Source organism: Pseudochaenichthys georgianus, chromosome 11 (assembly GCF_902827115.2).
Source record: "Pseudochaenichthys georgianus chromosome 11, fPseGeo1.2, whole genome shotgun sequence".
Classification (NCBI taxonomy): Eukaryota; Metazoa; Chordata; class Actinopteri; order Perciformes; family Channichthyidae; genus Pseudochaenichthys; species Pseudochaenichthys georgianus.
This window is the reverse complement of record NC_047513.1, coordinates 23410604-23430281: the sequence shown is the minus strand read 5'-3', so window position 1 is coordinate 23430281 and position 19678 is coordinate 23410604. Positions and strand designations below refer to the sequence as shown.

Sequence of the window (19678 nt, the reverse complement as noted above, 5' to 3'; positions counted from 1 at the left end):
GTCTCATTAATTGTGATCGACTTCAGCACCATATTCTGTTTTCACTGTCATCTCCCCTGCTTTCCTCTCACTCTTTTCCTTACCCATATCTCTCTTTAACTTCTCTTTATCAGTGAGAATATTTTGAATTTGAGGTAAGTTTCTCGACACAAGGGACTGAGTTTCAAGAGCAGGGTTTCAGCTTGCAGATAAATCAGCCATTTATTGAGGTAAATGGCCTTCATGTTGCAGCCTACACTGGTCTTTATCTGGCTGAGCTGAGGATCCCATCAGCCTTTGTGTTAGTGTGTTAAAAGTCACGTTTTTATCACCAGTGGCCAGTGAGAGCGATTTAGTGACACAGCCAGAGAGTCACCCCTTGACCATTTGATTTGGCTTTCATTTGTATTATCTGGAGTTTCAAAAGTAGGTGATGGGAGCTTAGAGCAGTCGTCTAACAACCAGAGTGTGACGGTACAAGCATCATATAAAAAAAAAACGTAATATATGCAATTTAAAAAAAACTTATTTTATAAGGTGTCTGTCATCTTTCAGCTCACTGTGTTCAGTTATATTGCGTGCAGTCTGTGATTCAGTTCACTCTCACAGCTCTAGTCATATTGTGACAGGAACCCACTGTGAACTTTCTGCCGCTCTGATAAAGAGAGGCAAAGTCAGCGAGTGTTTAAATTGTAACATATTTTTACATAAAGAAGTCAGCGTTCACCCATTTCATATGGAGGCAGTGGTTGCCATAAAGGTGCCACCTGTTCAGGGTTATTCACACACTATTGACCATGCCATTGGGAGCAACTTGGGGATAAGCCCAAGGATACATCAACATGTTGACCACTGATTGAAAGACCACCGCCTTTACAACACATCCACAGTCGCGAAAGAGCCATATCTTTTTCTCAGGGCTTGGTGGAGAACAAAACAGAGCTAAAAGAAAATGAATAGCGGACTTGCATTTGCCGGGTGATCAGATATACAACTACTAATACATGTTGATGTTGCTCCAACTCTGTTAGATGTGAAATATGCAACTATTAGCTCAAATGTGATCATGATTTAAGTGACGATGTGTGTGCTGCTGCCAAGTGTCCAAAACGAACTTATAGCAGTTTTCATGCTTGAAGTCTAAACACACAACATATCTTGGTAATGTTTACTATTACTAGTGTTAATTAATCATATTCTTATTTTGCTTTTCCAGATATTTGCAGTGCTATAGAGTCATGGTTGACTTATTTGGGCCTCTAGGGACTCTTCAAGATGCAGAATAATGAAGAGTTTAAAACCATAGTTGGTCTGCTGGGAGAATTTTTCCTTCTTGCATTGAGTCAGAAAAACACAATGTTTTTTTATGTCACTGCATTCAGTGTGAATATATTTGAAATAGGGAAGTTTAACAGTGTGTATCCTCACTGCTCATTATTCATTTAAACTCAGGGACACAACATATATCCATGGGTTTGTCTAACAGTGGATAAGCAGGACAAACCAGAAGAACACCACAAAAAAACTCAGGAATAAAGTAATTACCTTAGGTCTTTGTCGTCATCTCACCTCACCTCTTCTTTGCTTTTCTCCTGCAGACAGCAACTTCATCCTGGCCAATGCACAGGTTTCCAAAGGCTTTCCTATCGTCTACTGCTCCGATGGCTTCTGTGAGCTTACAGGCTTCTCCCGGGCAGAGGTCATGCAGAAGAGTTGTGCCTGTAAGTTCCTCTATGGGCCAGAGACCAGCGAAAGCATCATCCTCAGCATCGACGAAGCCCTGGAAGAGCGAAAGGAGTTTAAAGATGAGATCACGTTCTACAAAAAGACAGGTAAGCTCGGGGATGCCAAGTCAGAAAGTAAAACACAATACTATAAAACCTAGGTTTGGTGGCTTCCTGAGCCATTTAGCAATTACATTTTAGAACCAAGGCAAGTAGAGAAGCCCAGAAAGCCATTAGAGCAGGGGTGTCAAACTCAAGGCCCGGGGGCCAAATCCGGCCCGCGACCTAATTTTATGTGGCCCTCAAGAGCTTGCAAAGAATATACATTACAATTGGTGTAATTGTTGAGTATTTATTTTCAATTATTTGCCCTAGACTTCTGCTTTCAGACGTAGTTATTTCGGAAGATATTACCAGAACTGATAATAATCCAATGCAGGGCCAACAATGTAATATATTATTTAATACATATTATATATTTACATATGTATAATTATATATAATTAAAATCACAACCGGCCCTTTGAGTGCAACCATAATGCTGATGAGGCCCGGGATGAAATTGAGTTTGACACCCCTGCATTAGAGAGTGCACAGACAGTGATTACCATGTTGGAGGTTGCCTGTGTATTTCCATAAATGAATGGCAGTTCTCTGTGGCTATTTCTGAAGAAGTCACATTTAAATTGGCATAGATGGACCCATGGATAGATGAAGGGGATGGCAGAATTAATGGATGTATAACTTTTTTACTTTCCCATGGTCATTAAAAGGTGATTAAACAAAGCAATCAGTCACACAAAAAACCCAGTTATTATTTGAGGCTGAGACGCATTAAACTTTCATAGCTGTCAGATAGTGAATCCTTAACCCCGTCTCTTTCGATTACACTGAGCCCAGCAGCGAGCCGTGGGGTGGCATGGTTGGGTTTGTGCCTCATTGATAAGCCTGCTGGCCAGTGAATAAAATGAAGTCAAAATAATGAGCATGTCTCGGCATCAGATACATGCTTGCTGTGATGTGGGATGGTGCCCTTGCACGGATATTGCAGAGTTTGCTCCAATTTTATGCTTCATGTTCCTATTTTATTTTTAAATCAAGCTGGGGAGCATTTGTGTTTGTAAAGCTGCTCTGACACAAATCAAGGGAAATCAGTTTGTTATACTGTATCAGCACCGCAAGCTTTCACAAAACTGTGGATTGAGATTGAAAGCTCATTCCCGATTTTGAAACATGTTGATGAAATGGTTTCATTACAAGGTCCCTTTAGTAGCTGTTTGGGAACTCTTGATCACTCCACACAGAAGTTTGTTTTTGACAAGTTTGGCATTTCAATCTCAGCTTTTGTGCAAACACAGACAGAACATAATAAACATGCTGCAGACAAATGGAAATGGTTGCAATTGAATTCTATGACAACTGAGCAAACTCCAAGCCTGATGATCAGACTGATGATGCACACGGCACTGCATGAGGCTGACGTTGAAGTGATTATTTAATTAACATTAACAGGATAAAAAGGAAATGTAAAGCTTTTCACCATTGTTCTTTTTAAAATAAATTAATCATAATGTAATCAAAGTAGAATTTATAGAAATTATAAAGAAAACAAATATTTATTTAGAAATCCTGATCCCACAGCGGGGAAATGTATGCAAAAGTTGAATTGTAGGTAACAGGTCTTTCTATCGTTATCATGAATGCTCCTCAACACGTGCATTTTTGACCTTTTTAAATACTTTTCGCTGTACAACACACTTTATTTATTTCATATTAATCATGTCATGTTACTAGATTCAATGCATATCCTGAATCTTAATAAAAATGAGAATGCAAAACAAATCTTAATTAAAAACTACTACTGTAAATCAAGCTGGGAGATTGCTTTGTCAACATCTGTGAGGATTGTCTAGACCAGGGCTCTCCAACACGCCGAGCGGCAAGCTACTGAAAAGCTGCTTGATTTTTCGGCGGCTAGACAATAACGTTTTTTTATTTTACACGAATATCAAATTGGTCCGTGACGCAGTGATCAAGGAACAGACGTGACAGTGGCACAGCGACACCACACACAGACCAGTCTGCTTTCTCCACCAACACCAGTCCAGAACCAACAGCAGAATGACCCGCTCTGAATCAGGCCCGTGTCGCTGCGGCTCAGAGACACACAGGGAGGCCCACCTTAAAGGGAAATGGAAACACTTTTCAAACTGCTTTCCATGCGACAATATTACCATTAGGAAATGTATTTATCTAGTCTATTTCCAATATAAACGATCGAGATACGCGAATTTACTTTTTGAAATATGTGCCTAATGACCATGGGCGCTTCCATTGCTCCGGGACTTTTCCAGTGACGTCACTGATTGGGTACGGCTTCCTGGGCCAAAGCTCAATAACAAACAACATGGCGTGCAATGCACCAGTAGTTTACATTACAAGAAAACGGTCGTCGTCAGGAGTTTATTGTATTGCCCCAGGCTGCACAAATGGATTTTATACAAAGAAGGAAGAAGTACATTTCCATAGGCTGCCACTAAAGGATGAGAAGCTGCTCAAAGTCCAGTCTGGATGCCTGGTTCAATACAAAACATTGGATTTGAAGCCAGGATCTGTTCCCACAATATTCGATTTCTCAACGTATGCAGTCGGGAACACCGACCGTCCCAGCACGTCGGCCGCGCAAGACAATGACAGTGTCAACAAACGTGAAGTTCGAGCCACCAAACGAGTTGCTTCAGCTGCCGAGAGAGAGGTAAATATTGCAGCACTACCAGATTACTAGCTCACACATGTATTTACTGACACAGTGTGACCTTATTAATTAACGCAATCGCGTCCAAACTAAATGGTAGCTATTATGACGTACAATAGAGAATTGGGGGTGTTCTATAGCTCAACTAATTAAACTGGCATACACACGCTCATCTGTCGAAAACAGCCCTAAAAAGGCTAGTATTGGCCTATTGATGGATGGTATTGCAGGACCCAGAGCGCACGGAGCACAGAGCGGACAGCAGATAACGGAATTGCAGTTGTATTGCTTATAGATTATCAGAACATTTCAAAGGGGACACAGCCCCATTAACCTATGGATTAACTACATCATCGTTTTTATCGTTGTAATGCCATTGAAGACCAGTTTAGACCAGGCAATGAGGAAGGTAAGCCTGGCGTATGTTAGTACCTAGCGCCACTTGTTTTGATGTACGTTTTTGTGGATAACCTCGCGAGTTTGTATCTTTCAGTGTTGAGGTGGGCACCGTTAGATTCTGTGTCTCCTTGCGATCATAAACGATGTGTTGGATTTGCGGCTAGGATAAGTAATAAGGGAGCTAGGAGTGATTTTCGGTGCAGTAATAGGTTAGCATTTTCGCTCGGGGCTAATTCAGAGGCTCACTGTTAGCATTGTGTTTTTTAAAAATTTTTATTCCGGATCGTATGCCACTCTATTCGACCGAATCGGTTCATAAGCATAGGCCATGGGATGCCTGGTAACTGTAGATGCTTCCACATCAATGTCATCTCCCGACGAATAGTCAAATTCATCGTTCAAAACGTCGATCTCATTGCAAAATTCCTCCATCGCTGCCATATCTGCTACGTTGTGTTGACTTCAGGTGGAGCGAAAACACAGCCAGTGACGTCACCATTTGGGACTCCCCTAATGGCTAGGGTGACCAGATGTCCCGCTTTGCGCGGGACTGCACAGCATTTTCACGACTTTTGGTGCGTCCCGCAAATTGAGACGATGTCCCGCATATTTCATTTTGATTGGCTAAAACGCTTTTCTTTAAAATCAGATTCATCCAATGGCTGTTGAGAAAGCAGGGAAGGCTATCATCAGGGGGCTGTGTTTGCTGTCAATCAAACTGTAACACACGGCAGGTGCTGGTCAAGTGTTAACCAATGAGAGTAACTCACTCACACACACCCCCCCCACCCCGCCAAACAACAACGAACGCAGGCGACGCAGCAGGTTATGGAAAATGGAGGAAACTGAAACTACAGCTAAGAAGAAAAGAAGATGCACATACAACAAAGACTGGGAAGACACGTACCCGTGGGTGAAGCCAGTGCAGGGCGACTCTCAGAGAGTTTTTTGCAATCTTTGCAAGAGTAATTTTTAAATTTCACATGGCGGTGAATACGACGTCAAAAGACACAGAGAATGCGATTCTCACAAGAAACGTGTCGCTCAAAAAGAGACATCCCACTCTATGGAGACATTCCTACTCAAACAAAAAAAAGATGGTCACTCAGACAAGGTAACAGCAGCAGAAATAACCAGTGTTTACCATATAGTGCAACACTCCCATTCATACCGGTCAAATGACTGGTAACAAGCTAGCGCCGACCATGTTTCCAGACTCTGAGATAGTAAAGAAAATGTCATGTGGTCGTACAAAAGCAGCGTCCATAATAACAGATGTGCTTGCCCCTGCCTCTGTGGAGAGTTGTTTGACAGAGTCAAAGACACCAGTGGTTCTAGGTGACAAAATAGCCCACACACTGTGTGTGGGGGCCCACCTTCTGTTGCTGTGATGGACAAAACCGAAAGCTATTTTATTTTATGTATTATTATGTTTCTGTTCCCTCCTGGCCAGTGTTGGTTTTATTTTATCTATTAATTTATGTTGTGCCTACTTGTACAGGTAATACACTAGTTGAATTAAGAAGATGCATTTCTAAAAACTTGAAGTGAATAAGTGTGCTAGTGACTTACCGCAGAGGTAGACATTAAGGGTAAAATTGACTTGTATTATCACTGGCCCCACCATTGTAACCACTGGCCCGGAGCATTCGTCCAAAAACATATCGACTAATAATGAAGAAAATTAACACATTTGTTGCAATGGTAATTTATGCACTAACTACATAACTACTTGTACTACAACATTTGAATCATCAGTTCTTCCTCATTTTCCTCAATTGTTCATATTTGGTTTATTAAAATAATGATATTGTGGTCATTGTTAAAAAATGTCTGCTATTATTATGAGATTATTATTTGTATAATGCACTTTCTGCCTTCCTGTCATTAGGAGTTAGACATGTAATGGCTCTAGATTTGATCCTTCATTATCCTAAACTGCTGGGACATTTCGCCAATACCTTTATATTGTCTACTCTTCACTTACTTGTCAGCATAGGTCGGCATTGATGTACAGAGCCGACAGAAGACCTTGTTTATATTGGCATCATATTGAGATGTGCAGCCAGTGACGCGTCCTAAAACCAGGAAGTAAGCTGCTGGTTCCCTCGACAAGGGTTTTGGAAAATAGCTGGAAATAAGGTCTGTGGAAAACAAACCTGTTTGATAAATGCACGTTTTGTTCAGCCGGATAATCTCCACATGTCTACCCTACTTTTATAATTTTCTAATCATAAATCTAATCGATAGATTGTAAAAGGGTTTTAGGACGCGTCACTGCACCACTAGAAGCCAACTCCATCGATCAAGCTGAAACTTTCTCTCCCTCTTCTTCTCATGATCCCTGTCACTCTCCTTTAACTCCTCCGGTGACTTTCTTTTATTTGAAGATTGTTTTTTGCCCGGCGCTTGGCCGGTTACCGCTGGTATTAAAAACATTTTGGCGAAATAGTGAAGGAGCGCGCTGCCGCTCACGGGAGCCTGCTCGCGCTGCACTCCGCAGCAAACAGCTGTTTGCTTTTCACCCAACAACGACAACCGACTCACGGAACGCTATGTTGTAGCGTTGATATACGAAACAATTTAACTAAATTGCTAGTCAAAATACCAATACCACAGGACAATTTTTTTAAAGCAATATTTTTAGTGGCCCGAGCGGGCAAGTGGAAAGTACGTTATGCTGCCCGGGGGGTCTAAATAGTGCTTCCGGGCCAGCGGGCCATTTAATATCGAGCCCTGCCGGTTACCGGGCGGCCCACATCGTCCGACCGGCCCACTTCAGTACCGGCCCATCGGGATTCGTCCCGAACGTCCCGATGGCCAGTCCGCCCCTGGGCCTCCCTCATGTATTTGTCCGGTTGCCGTTGGCTCCCCTACACGCAGTGGCGACTGGTCATTAGGGGCAGGTGGGGCACAGCCCCACCTAGTGTCAGCAGAAAGTATTAAAAATAATGATTACAAAAAAATATATAAAATACATTTTAAGATCACGTTTAATCATCTGATTCGTCTGTACATTGCTGTTTTAGTCTGTGCTCTTCTAATTAGTGTCTACAGTGTGCCTATTGAGCTGTTTAGAGCCATGTGGGACAAAACCCGATCCTGCCCCTCCCTCTCCCTGTTTAAGTCAATGGTGACTGTAAAAACTACACTGCGCATGCTCATGCTATTTAATGTGTGTGGCAAAAAAATAATGACCAGAGGGGCATTGAGCTGCCATCCCCACCATACATCATCTCACATAATTCAGAGCTGATTGGCTGTAAGTACATGTGCCGCGAAAAGTGTGGTGTGTGAAGAGGAGACGAGAGAGCTGCAGTGAGGCGTCCTAAAACCCGGAAGTACACTGCGCATGGCTTCCCTCGACCTAAAAGCAATGAGATTTCTCCATAGGATTTTAGAAAATAGCTCAAAATAAGATCTGTGGGAAACAAACCTGTTAGATAAATGCACGTTTTGTTCAACCGGTTAATATCCACATGTCTACCCTACTTTTATAATTTTTGAATCATAAATCTATTGATTAGATTAGATTTATGATAGACTTTTGAAACTACAAGAAGATAAGGAGGACTTTTACAAAAAAGTAATAGAGATTTCTGTCCAGAGGGATAGGCAAATGGACTTAATCTTCAAGTCAAGGTAAGACTGCAATTTTATTGAAAATGGGATCTTACTAAGAGAGAACAATTCAATATTTAAATGATACAATTACATGTTTTGGGTATCCTTTTGTTGAACTGTTTGTTTAAAATTAATTGAAGCATCAGACAAAAAAAGCTTTTGAAAATAATATTATATTTTGATTTAGGTCAAAATATAATATTTGTAAACCTGAAGAGTCAGTGCCAGTGCCTCACCAGCCATGAACCTCACTGCAGAAGCGTATATATAAACATCTACGTTTTTTGTGCCCCACCACTTTTGTACATATAGAAACGCCACTGCCTACACGTAGCAAGTCCTCGTCGTCCTCTCCATCTCCTCCAACAGATAATGTCCCTCCTGTCTGTTCTTCCTCTCCCGCTACTCCATCGCTATCAGAACCAGACGGCCTACTTGGCTCCGAGGTCCCGCGGCCTGCACCGCTGCCGCTCGGTACAGAACTCATCTGTCCTTCCTCCTCATCCTGGCCTACAGGTTTAAAATAACCTGTAAGCTTCGGCATTTTTTGTATTAGCTGCTGGTCTCGAGACTCCTTTTCCCTCAACAATTTCCTTTCCCGAGCGCCACTCTCAAACTTTTTCTTCTCAAACTTTTTCTCCTAAACAACCTTCATCTGTCACTCAATCACTCGCAATTTGAATAAGTCACATGTGAAACATATTCTCATTCTGATTGGCTGTTAAGTGGTGCCCACTGACTGTTTCAGAGTCATCTCTGGAATCCATCGATCTGATTGATTAGCGGAGCAAATGATCAAAATACTACGGAGGGAAGATATTTTCGTTTGGATTACTGGTCTGGGGGAAGCTCACGAGTGTGTGTGTTTGTGTATTTTTGCGTTTGTGTGTATTGTGTTTGTTTCCCGGGGAAAACACTCACGAGAAACACCGGCTGTTGTTATGCCTGCTATGACGTCAAGTTACTCCGTTCTCCGCTTATAATTATGCCGTTACAAGCTTCAACGTTGTATTTATCATCTGAATTTGCCGAAACAATTTTAATATTCTGAAAGCCAAGACTTTGTTTATTTGAAACCAGATGAAAACAAACTGTAACGGACCCTGCCGTGTTATCTATGATTACTATACGCCTTACATTCATAATGTCAGCCGGAGGGAGGAGGAGTGAGTGGCGAGTGAGAGCTGTCATCTTCCCTTTACAAGCTTCAAAAATGTATTTATCGTGTGATTTTGGAAATAAAAGTTTCATATTCTGAAAGCCAAGACTTTGTTTATTTAAATGTTTTTTAAAAACATCCGAAATATTTTTTTTTTTTTTTTTTAATTAAAATATTTTTTTTAACTTTTGTATTGGCTCATGATAGGCCCCTGATCTCCGTAGGCCCCTGGGCTTCAGCCCAGGTCAGCCCGTGCATTAAGGCGGCCCTGCACACAGGGAGGGATTTGTGTTTTTTGACAAACACTCGTTATCGTCAGGTTTTTGGTGGATTTAATCAAGTCTTGGATTGCAGAGTATGAAAGTCCTCTTGCTATTTTCAGTTGATAAATACTTGTGTGAAGTTTGTGAAGGCAGGAGGAAAAAAGCTTCCGCGATCACCGTCTCCTCTCCGTTCCTCCAAACCCCGCCCCCTCCCTGAAAATAATGAGTGACAGGCTGACAGTGACCCGATAGAAACTTTATTATTCGCTTAATCACTGATTGAGATATGATGAAGCTAACTTAGTCTCATACATTCATGGGAATAATGTAACAGTAAGACAGAGAATGTGAGTGTGCACCCACATGCAGTATTTTTGTTTTTATTATGCTGTCTGCTGTGTTTATATATACAGTCTATGGTTCAGACTCAAGTCATGTGTGTGATGCCACATTCAGGACCTTCAGTGTCCTTTTTTTAACAGAAGACCGTAGCTAGAAGCTGCAGCTAGACCGCAGAAGTATTCGTTTTTTGTTTTTGAGGATGGAACAATTTCACACACAGATATAGGGAGGCTAGACCATACACTTGGTTTATTATGGTTTATAATTTCATGTCAAGACGAAGAAGAAGATGAAAAAGATGGCTGAACTGTTCAGTGTCAATCCTGTGGAGATGGAGGTTATAAAGTCTCAGCAAAACTCACAACATTTCTGGAGCCTTGTAGACCCAGAAAACTATAAGAACATTCACCAAGCAGCACTGAACACGTCTGCTTTATTTGGTTCTGTTCTACAGACTTTTGTGAAGCAGCTTTTTCTGGCATGAATGAAATATAAATACAGAACAAGACTGACTTATCAACATTTCAATGACTCTATTATTAGAGTGAACCTAAGTGGGTACACTCCAGCAGACCCCTCGATGGTGGACTCCATGCAGCGCCATTCATCTCACTAACTGTAAAAAGAGTGAATGCACTTATTTGACCATAAGTTCACGATGCTTGTAAGGTGGCGATTAAGGACATTTATGTGAATGTTCAGTGACTTACTTGCTATGTGGGCCATAATAATATGTGAGACATTTTCGTTTTCTTGGACCTTGATGTGAAGTTAAGATTTGTGATAAGCTTTAGGTATTGCAATTGCGTACGTGTACAAAAGTATAGCTTAATTCAACTGATGAGTGCTATGTGAATAAATGTAAGCGATGTGATGCAAGTAGCTCTTGGCCACTTTCATTTTTTCAAAGTAGCTCTCAGATGAAGAAAGGTTGGAGACCCCTGGTCTAGACTCTATGGTACTGAAGCTATTCTGTACATGTCTCATGCAGGCATTATGGTGTGTGCATGATTCAGTTGTGTGCCACTTTTCAGATTTTTCTTTGATTCATAAAGCAGATTTCGTAGATGACTCAGAGCAGTGTGCACAGCTCAGCTAATACCACCACAGATGTGACTGTCTACACCATAGTGTCTCCTTCTTTGTTGTATTTTTTGTCCCCCGCCCAGCCTCCCACACACAGAGATCTTTTCCTACCACTTTCCCCATTTCCTTTTGTTACCTTTAATCTGTCTCTCCTTTCACCCATCCCTCTTACTTTTTCACATAATGTACAACATTTTGTGCCAGTTTGTCCGTCTGTGCTATTTCTTTCTTCCCCTGCCTTTGCCTTTGCATGTTGTCACATCCCGCTCGTTCTGTCTGTCACAGCGGAGTCCTGAAAAGTAAACGTAGCTGATTGACTTGGTTTCTCCTCCGTCTGTCAGTCGGAGAAAAGAGGAATCTGTGTTCTCGCAATCAGGGACGCTCTTTTCTCTCGCTGTGTGCTTGATAGTGTTGCCTCGTCTCACAGGCATGCAGATATACACACACACACACACACACACACACACACACACACACACACAAAAACACTGATTGAGTCATCACCAGGCAGGGAAGATTTAAGCAGTGAGGGGAGGGAACTCCGTGGGAAATCCCTCTCCATCAGCAGTTCATTTGAATAGAAATGAATGGAAGGTAGATCATGACCTTGAACACATTGAGGAATCTGTGATAACAAACATTTAAGGGTAAAGCTTGAAAGGTGAAGAGCTAAAGAGTCGAGTTGACCTATACAACTGGAATTCATTTAATCATCAAAGACAAAACATGAAAATACCCTTATGCCCAAAACTGCCGTGCATATGCCACAGCGTGATGTGGATCAGACTTAATTAGCTGTGATTAATTAATTAACATTAACAAGGCCAAAAACACTCAGACGCTCAAGTCCTCAACATTCGTTCCTTTTACATGAATATCCTTAAGAGATTAAAAGTTGGTGCAAGATACAGATCATAATGAAAAGGTGACAAAGGAAAGATTAAGTAGCACCACATACGTTATTGTTTCCTTATGGGTATTAGTTAGAAAGTGAGCACAGAAGTTAAAAAAGGAAGGAATTAGGGATCTAAAAGAAACAGATTAACGGTCGAGACATAGAAACAACACGATCCACTTGTTATAGAGAATGGTGTCTAACATCTGAGACATCTGTTGAGAATTGATAAAGGGGTATGCAAGTTACTCTCTTAAGGTAAGTGGCATGTGAAAAACAAACAGACATCCGCAAAGACTCACATGCAGACAGAAAACTGTAGCCTTTTTACTAACATGAAGTAAAAAAATCTATTCTTGCACAAAATATATAAACATTAAACTCTTTCAATGACCCATGTGTATTTTCAAATACTTTTTAGGCATCTATTTATGACCATGTGACTGCACCGTAACAGATTTTAACACACTACTGACACATCTTCACCTATTTAAGTTAATATGGAGAATTTGTTGGTGAACAATTGCATATTATATTCACTACACACATCCAGCCGACACAGAAACATTCGCATTTTTGTGTGTGTTTATGGACCCTGCAATGGTGGATTAAGGTATACACTCCCTTGTTAAGCAATACTAACTAACTAAAGGTAAAAGCAAATCTGTAAATTAAGTTATATATTGTAGTATGAGGTGTCCTTTCAAATATTAATGAATCAAACTTTTTAAAAGTTATGTCGTAATAAGCCCTAGTACACCAACACTGCTGCAGAATCAAACATGCTGACCTACAGCTCCTCTGAAAAAGCAGTCCATTTAGCAGGAGATGGGGCCTCAGAGATGGGTTCATCATGCTGTGCCTGGGGAGCAGTGACGTCTATTCAAAGGCTCTGCTTCTCCTCAGGGACTTACAGCTGGAGAAAGGCTCACTAATAAGTCTGAGGATCTGTGAAACTGTTGCTATACAGATGGTGTTTAAAGGGTTAACAGTTGTCTTTCTCTTCCAGCTGTTCTGTTCTGGTGCCTGCTCGACATTGTGCCAATTAAGAATGAGAAGGGAGACGTGGTGCTCTTTCTGGCTTCATTTAAGGACACCACTGACACTAAAGCCAAAGCCATCCTAGGGGACAAGAAGGAAGGTCAGTGTGTAAATATTCGTATGTGTATGTATGTAGGATGTGGGTTTTTAATGTTTAAGCGATTCTAATTGTTGCTAAACAAGAGGATTGCACACAGGTTATAAAAACAAACTTGTTTACCTCTTTGTTCAGCTTATGGATTTTGGTAATATAAGGGCCATTGCAAATCCTAAGGCTCGATTGAAACATGACATTGTTGTTACAGTTTTACTCGATTGCTAACACACGTTTTTTTTTAATTGCTCAGTTTCTCAGAACACTAAACACAATTCACAAAACCACACACCCAAAGTGCAAAACTCCTCATTTCTCCTGCTAAATGAAGAACTGCACTCAAAACTACATAAACACTTACCAAATGCAAACTTTTGCACCATTCATAAAACTAGATAGTTTGACCACCCAACTACACACTGCTGAGCATAATCTAAAGCACTTGCATCTGTTATGGGCTATGTGCATAGAGGTTTCTGCAGAGAAAGATTGCTTGAGTTTACAGAAATACAGTAAATTAAGAAAATTAATACAAATGAGTTGTTGAAATTTTTTTTTTTAAATAATCACATTTTATTCAAAGATAACATTGTGCAACATGCGTCTCAGCACACAGCTAAGCTACTATGCTTCGGATCTCTCTAAGTGGGATGGCATTGTTTGCCAAAACCCAGTTTGTAACTGCTGCTTCCTGCCTCATCGAAAACCCTTGGCCTTCCACCTCTTTGTTTCTCAGTCCTTCAGATAAACAGCAAAGACATAGTGGTTGGTCAGTGTCTGTGTTGCATCAAAGTAAGTTTACCACAGTACATTGTGCAGGATTTGTGTACAGTTATAGTCTGCAACATGCCAACAATTCAATTACAGTAATGAAGTAAATACGTTTCATACAACAGATATAAGCACTGATATATCATGAGTATTCTTCTTTGTCCCTCCAGCTACCTCTACCTCTCATTCTCATTCTTCCTCCTCTCACTCTCAGCCCACCTCTTCTTCCTCCTCTCACTCCACCTCTTTCTCCTCCTCTCACTCTCAGCCCAGCCCTTCCTCTTCCTTCCATGTTGGCTTCCATTGTTGCTGTAAGAAAGTACTCACCTGTGGTCTTTTCATAGTGCTAACATCCTGATTGATGAGCCGACAGTTATGCTCTCAGGTGTTTGGTCAGGTGGAACGTGTTTCTTGATCATTGGCCCATGTGTGAGGCATTTTGAATATCAGTGTTTTAAACCTGCTCACATGTGACTTTATGTCAGATTCCTGTGTCTCACGTGGAGAAATGTGTGCAGTGGTTTGCAAAAAGTGCCATGTTGATTTGCAAATTGTGTGAAAAGCTGAAAACGTGTTTAGAGATTTGAGCCGATGTTTTGCTCTTTGAGTGTCAGTTAAAATAATTGTGCTTCATGTATAATTTTAGTGTGTTAGCAATCGAGAAAAACTGTATTAACATTACACGAAGAGGCAGTTCAGCCTGGTTCTAGAGAGGTTGTACATAAGGAAACTATATACAAAGATTAATAAAACATTCAAACTTTTTAAAAGAGTATGAGAGAACAACAACCAACCTGGGACAACAACCGTAGAAGTTGTAACTCATCCACCCAAAGATGAACAAAGCATGTGAAGCTTACACCTCTTGAATTTAAACATGAAGCTCCTCCTACAGACAAACCAAGTTAGTGCAAAGTTGAACCAAATACATTCAAAGTCAAATATTTTTGTAAAACAACAAAATACTTTTTAAATCATTATTCAAACTTTCCCATCACAAACATATAATAAATATATATTGTTTTGAGTACTTAAAACTACAATTTCCTAAAACTATGAAAATCCCCCTGTGTGCTCCACTCAACATGGTACAGTCCAATAAAAAGATGTAATGGAATAAGACATTAATGAAGTAAGTGCTTAACATTGTGACTGCACAGTTTGCATATTGAAAATATCTGAAAATACTTGTGTTTGCAGGTTAGCATGCTAAAACCACATGTGCTTACTATGCTAACATAGATGAAGGTGCTGCAAAGTACACCAATGTGTTATGTAGACTTGGTAGTGGGTAAGAAATGTATTAATAAAGTAATAAATGTCATGATTTAAAGGGTTATAGACTTTTCTATTTCACTAAGACTTACCCTATAGTAGAAACTGTTTTGAGTGCAGCAACAGAAAATGTATGTTGTATTGAAAAGAACAATTCATGTAGGACACATACATGTGTTTTGTATTATGATGCGATGTGAACCTTTTTAAGGTAGCAATATATATTTCAATCTGGATTTGACGGCAGCAGGCAATCCCTTCGCTCCTGTTAGCAAACGATCAACTTGCAACCGCCCGTGGGTTTACCTCCATACCGTAGATTATAAAGACACACCTTTGTGTTATCGGGATTAATATTTGTTGTAATATTTGATTATATTTGAGCATTTGGTAATCTCTTTGTAGGTTACCCAGTGAAATGTCTTATTTTTCTATGAATGGTAGGAACAAAATGGGGATGAAGGTGTATTGTTGTTGTGCTGACTGCGATGATATCTTTGTTAGAACTTCACCTCACTTTTTTGCCCTCCAGTATTGAATTGTCAATAATTTGTTGTCGCACAGAGCATCTAGAGGAAGCAAAGTTGCAAGTAATGTCTTCAAAATCAATTTCCTCAGAGCTTTACCTGAAGGTCAAAATCTAAGCAAAAGCCACCGTCAAAGCCTGACAGAAGGTCAGTGTGTGTTTGTTAAGTCAGCAAACCAGGCTCTCATCTCAGATCTGCCTCCTGTGGATATGCCTAATTACTCTCATTGAAAGAAGAGAAAACAGGAAGCATGCAGCAAAGTTATTTTTGCCCATATAAGGAAATGCTTTTCATAGAAAAAGGATGATGCAGCAGCATAGACTGTGAGTCTGCCCAGACCCCTAATTATGAGTCTGGGTCTGACAAGCGGCTCTAAATGAGAATATGTGAATTTTTCGAAACGTATGCATTTTTATGATGTTCTCACACACGCCTCAGATGTGACCCAGTTAGCTCCTGGTCACGACAACGTATACAGTGTTAGCAAAAAGGGGGGGAACCCAGTCTCCTTTTTCTGTCCTTTCCTCACCCCATTTTCTCTCCATAATCCCTGTTTCTCATCTATTCCAGCTGCTTTTACAGCAGACACCAATTCCCACCTCCGCTATCTGCTCTACATGCCTTCGGCCTTCCCCGTTTTACACAACACCCACCCCCTCCCCACCTATATTCCCCCTCTACCCCTATAAGAAGCGCTATAAAAGTGGAGGGAAATTCATTAGATCTAAAAATAAGCATGTCTCTGTCTCTCTGCGCCTGCCGTGTCGCGTCCCCCAAGGCTGCTCTGTGTTATGGATGGACCCTGTCTGTTTGCGTCGTCTGGGGTCCACACACACCCACACCCACACCAGGATGTACACACTTTCCAAAGGACACTCAAAAGCAGTTATCACTTCCATTCTCCAGCTTTGTTATTGCCATTATCCCCCCTCAAGCCAATCTGGCCTTAGTCCTTTCCTGTGGGTTCACAACAGAGAGAATGGGGCTCAGCAATAAAGTGCCTTCTCCCATTATCCATCTCCTCACTCTGAACACTTCACTCCTACACTATCTGCTTTATCTACAACTACAGTACTCTTGGAAGAAATACACAAGCCCACACGCACGCACATTGCAATCTACCACAGGAAATCTACTAAACTTGACTGGCTCCAGTAGAAACTTATTAAAGCTGGAAAATTGCAGTTTAGCTAGAGAAAGTGTTTACACAACAAAACATCAACTAATATGTATAGCTGAATAATGTAAGACCCAACAGGATACTTGACTTTTTAAAAAGCAACATGACAGTTTTGCTTTGAAATCCTGCAATTTCCTGCAAATGACATCCTTCCTGTTGAATATTCATGATTCGTCATTCGGAACGGAATATTATGCATTTCATCAAGCTTAATGACTGGTTCACTCATCAGGAGTTAACATTGGGGGGTAAAGTATTGCAGGGGGGGATGTGTACTAAGCTTTGTGTGTGTTTACAGAGCGACGGCGCGGCAGGGTGAAAACAGGATCTGCATTCAGCTCGGCTCGTATGCGGGGAAACACCGTGCTCTACCACATCTCTGGTCACCTCCACAGCAGAGAGAAAGGCCAGATTAAACTCAACAAGGTATCATCTAACAACAGGGCAGGGTGTAAAGTCATACCAGGGCGTTCAAAAAGGGTGTTTGAGGACTGTCATACAGGGATTGAAAAGATCAATGCTGTTATTGAAGTGGAGTCGACACAATGGAAGTGCAGGGAGCAGAGCAGAAATACTGTGTCCAGGTGGAGAGGGTTTACAAAGTGAACAAAACATGTTGTACCACCTGATGCTTCTTTGTAACATAAATGTAATACCATCAGATGTTTTTTTTTAAACTTAACGACTAAAGAGAAAACAGATATTAGCATTCCTTCGGACTGGGTGATATGGCCAACATATTCTGTTCGGTTCAAAAATTACATATCTAATTAAATGTATACATATATCACAATTTAGTATATATTTTTTTCTGGTAATTCAGAAGACTCAAGGAATATACATGATGATATTGAAGTATCAGCTGACCCTATATATGGTTCAACATCAATGTAATTTTATTAAGACATAATGAGTGTAGCTATAGTGTTCTTTTTATGTAATTGGCTCCCACTTATTTTAAGTATAGTGCACCCTTCTGGTGTTAAAACCACACACACAAACATGTAGCCATTGGAACTAGAGGCCACACAAAACAACATCTAATGTAATTGTTGACCACATATGCAACAGGTCATTTTGACAGACTGTCCTATTGTCTTACCTTGTCCAGAACGTGTTTGGGGACCCGCCGGCCCTGCCAGAGTACAAGGTAGCAGAGGCCAAGAAGTCCAAATTCATCTTACTTCACTACAGCACGTTCAAAGCTGCTTGGGATTGGCTGATTTTACTGGCCACGTTCTACGTTGCTGTGACGGTGCCGTACAACGTGTGCTTCATCGGGGACGACGACGACCTGACCCGCAGCACGACCGTCAGCGACATCGCCGTGGAGATACTCTTCATCATAGGTTAGTTGCAGAATTACAATTTCTGTATATAGACTATTATCTCATTTAACGTTGATCTGTTATCGTAATAATCTGGATTCAATAACCAACACCTAACTCCATTTGTCTGTCTTTATGCCAGACATTGTTTGTAATTTTCGCACGAGTTACGTCAGCAAGTCGGGCCAGGTGATCTTTGATGCTCGGCAGATCTGCATCCATTACCTGACCACATGGTTCATCATCGACCTGGTGGCCGCGTTGCCCTTTGACCTGCTCTATGCCTTCAAAGTCAGCGTGGTGAGTAGCCATGGCCCCCCTGCGTTTAAGTGAACCACATCGAATAGTATTTAAGAAAAATGTAAATCTTTGGGATGAATGGATTACCCCTATCAGATCTTGGTTGCTTATAAAGTGCATCACCTCCAGCACATTTGCCTTTTCATAATAGATTGTGATTCTGTGTATTGATTCCACATACTGTACAAGGACAGAGAAAACAATCAAATCTGTATCATTAAAACCAGTGTCAGTTCTGGTGGAGACACATGGACCCCTTGAGAATACTTGAATGGAGGAAGAATCAAAGATCTGCAGCAATTAGGCGGACGTTCTTGTCTCGTCCATGGCCGAGTGATTTCACCCAATGCAAGCACTACTACACAATAGGGAGGTTTTTATTGGTGGCTTATGGCTGGTTTTTGCTTTCTGTGTTTAAAGAAAGATATGGTGTTAACAGGCCAATATACAACATTGGATTTCATGCAATTGGTATTTCAATTGTTTATTGGAATCCCCATTAGCTCATCTCTCTTACATGGATGAGTGTACAAATGTATATATTTACAAGTCAACACTACTTACACACAACCCACAATTACATTCGCTTTACAATACACTGCAGTTATCAACATTAGATATACCGAAATGTAATTGGACAGGATTTAATAGATGTATACAACATTAGGCACAACACACACAGATAATTACAGAAGGAAATAAGTATTGTAGTACTTATTTCCTTTGTACTTATCTGTATCTGTATGCTGTTTAATCAGTGAAAGACTCAAATTAACAAAGTCTCTTTTCTGAAATTACATTTCAAAATAAGGCTCACAACAATCATGACAACACAATAAAGGAAGTGACAAATTGCTTGATATTTGACAGAGTTCATTAGATTAAATGTGTTCTAATTCTAGGAAACAATAACTTCCCTGTAGTAAAATATATCAA

At 40.7% G+C, this 19678-nt stretch overlaps 1 protein-coding gene across 1 annotated transcript in view; it reads left to right on the top strand.

The window, feature by feature from the left end:
* Nucleotides 1-19678, top strand: part of kcnh8 (potassium voltage-gated channel, subfamily H (eag-related), member 8) — a 79092-nt gene that overhangs the window by 28366 nt on the left and 31048 nt on the right. Inside the window, exons 2-6 of the mRNA XM_034094744.1 lie at nt 1578-1811; nt 13236-13367; nt 17413-17540; nt 18226-18463; nt 18585-18742. Coding sequence (XP_033950635.1) covers nt 1578-1811; nt 13236-13367; nt 17413-17540; nt 18226-18463; nt 18585-18742 — 890 coding nt within the window. The remainder of the gene's footprint in view (nt 1-1577; nt 1812-13235; nt 13368-17412; nt 17541-18225; nt 18464-18584; nt 18743-19678) is intronic.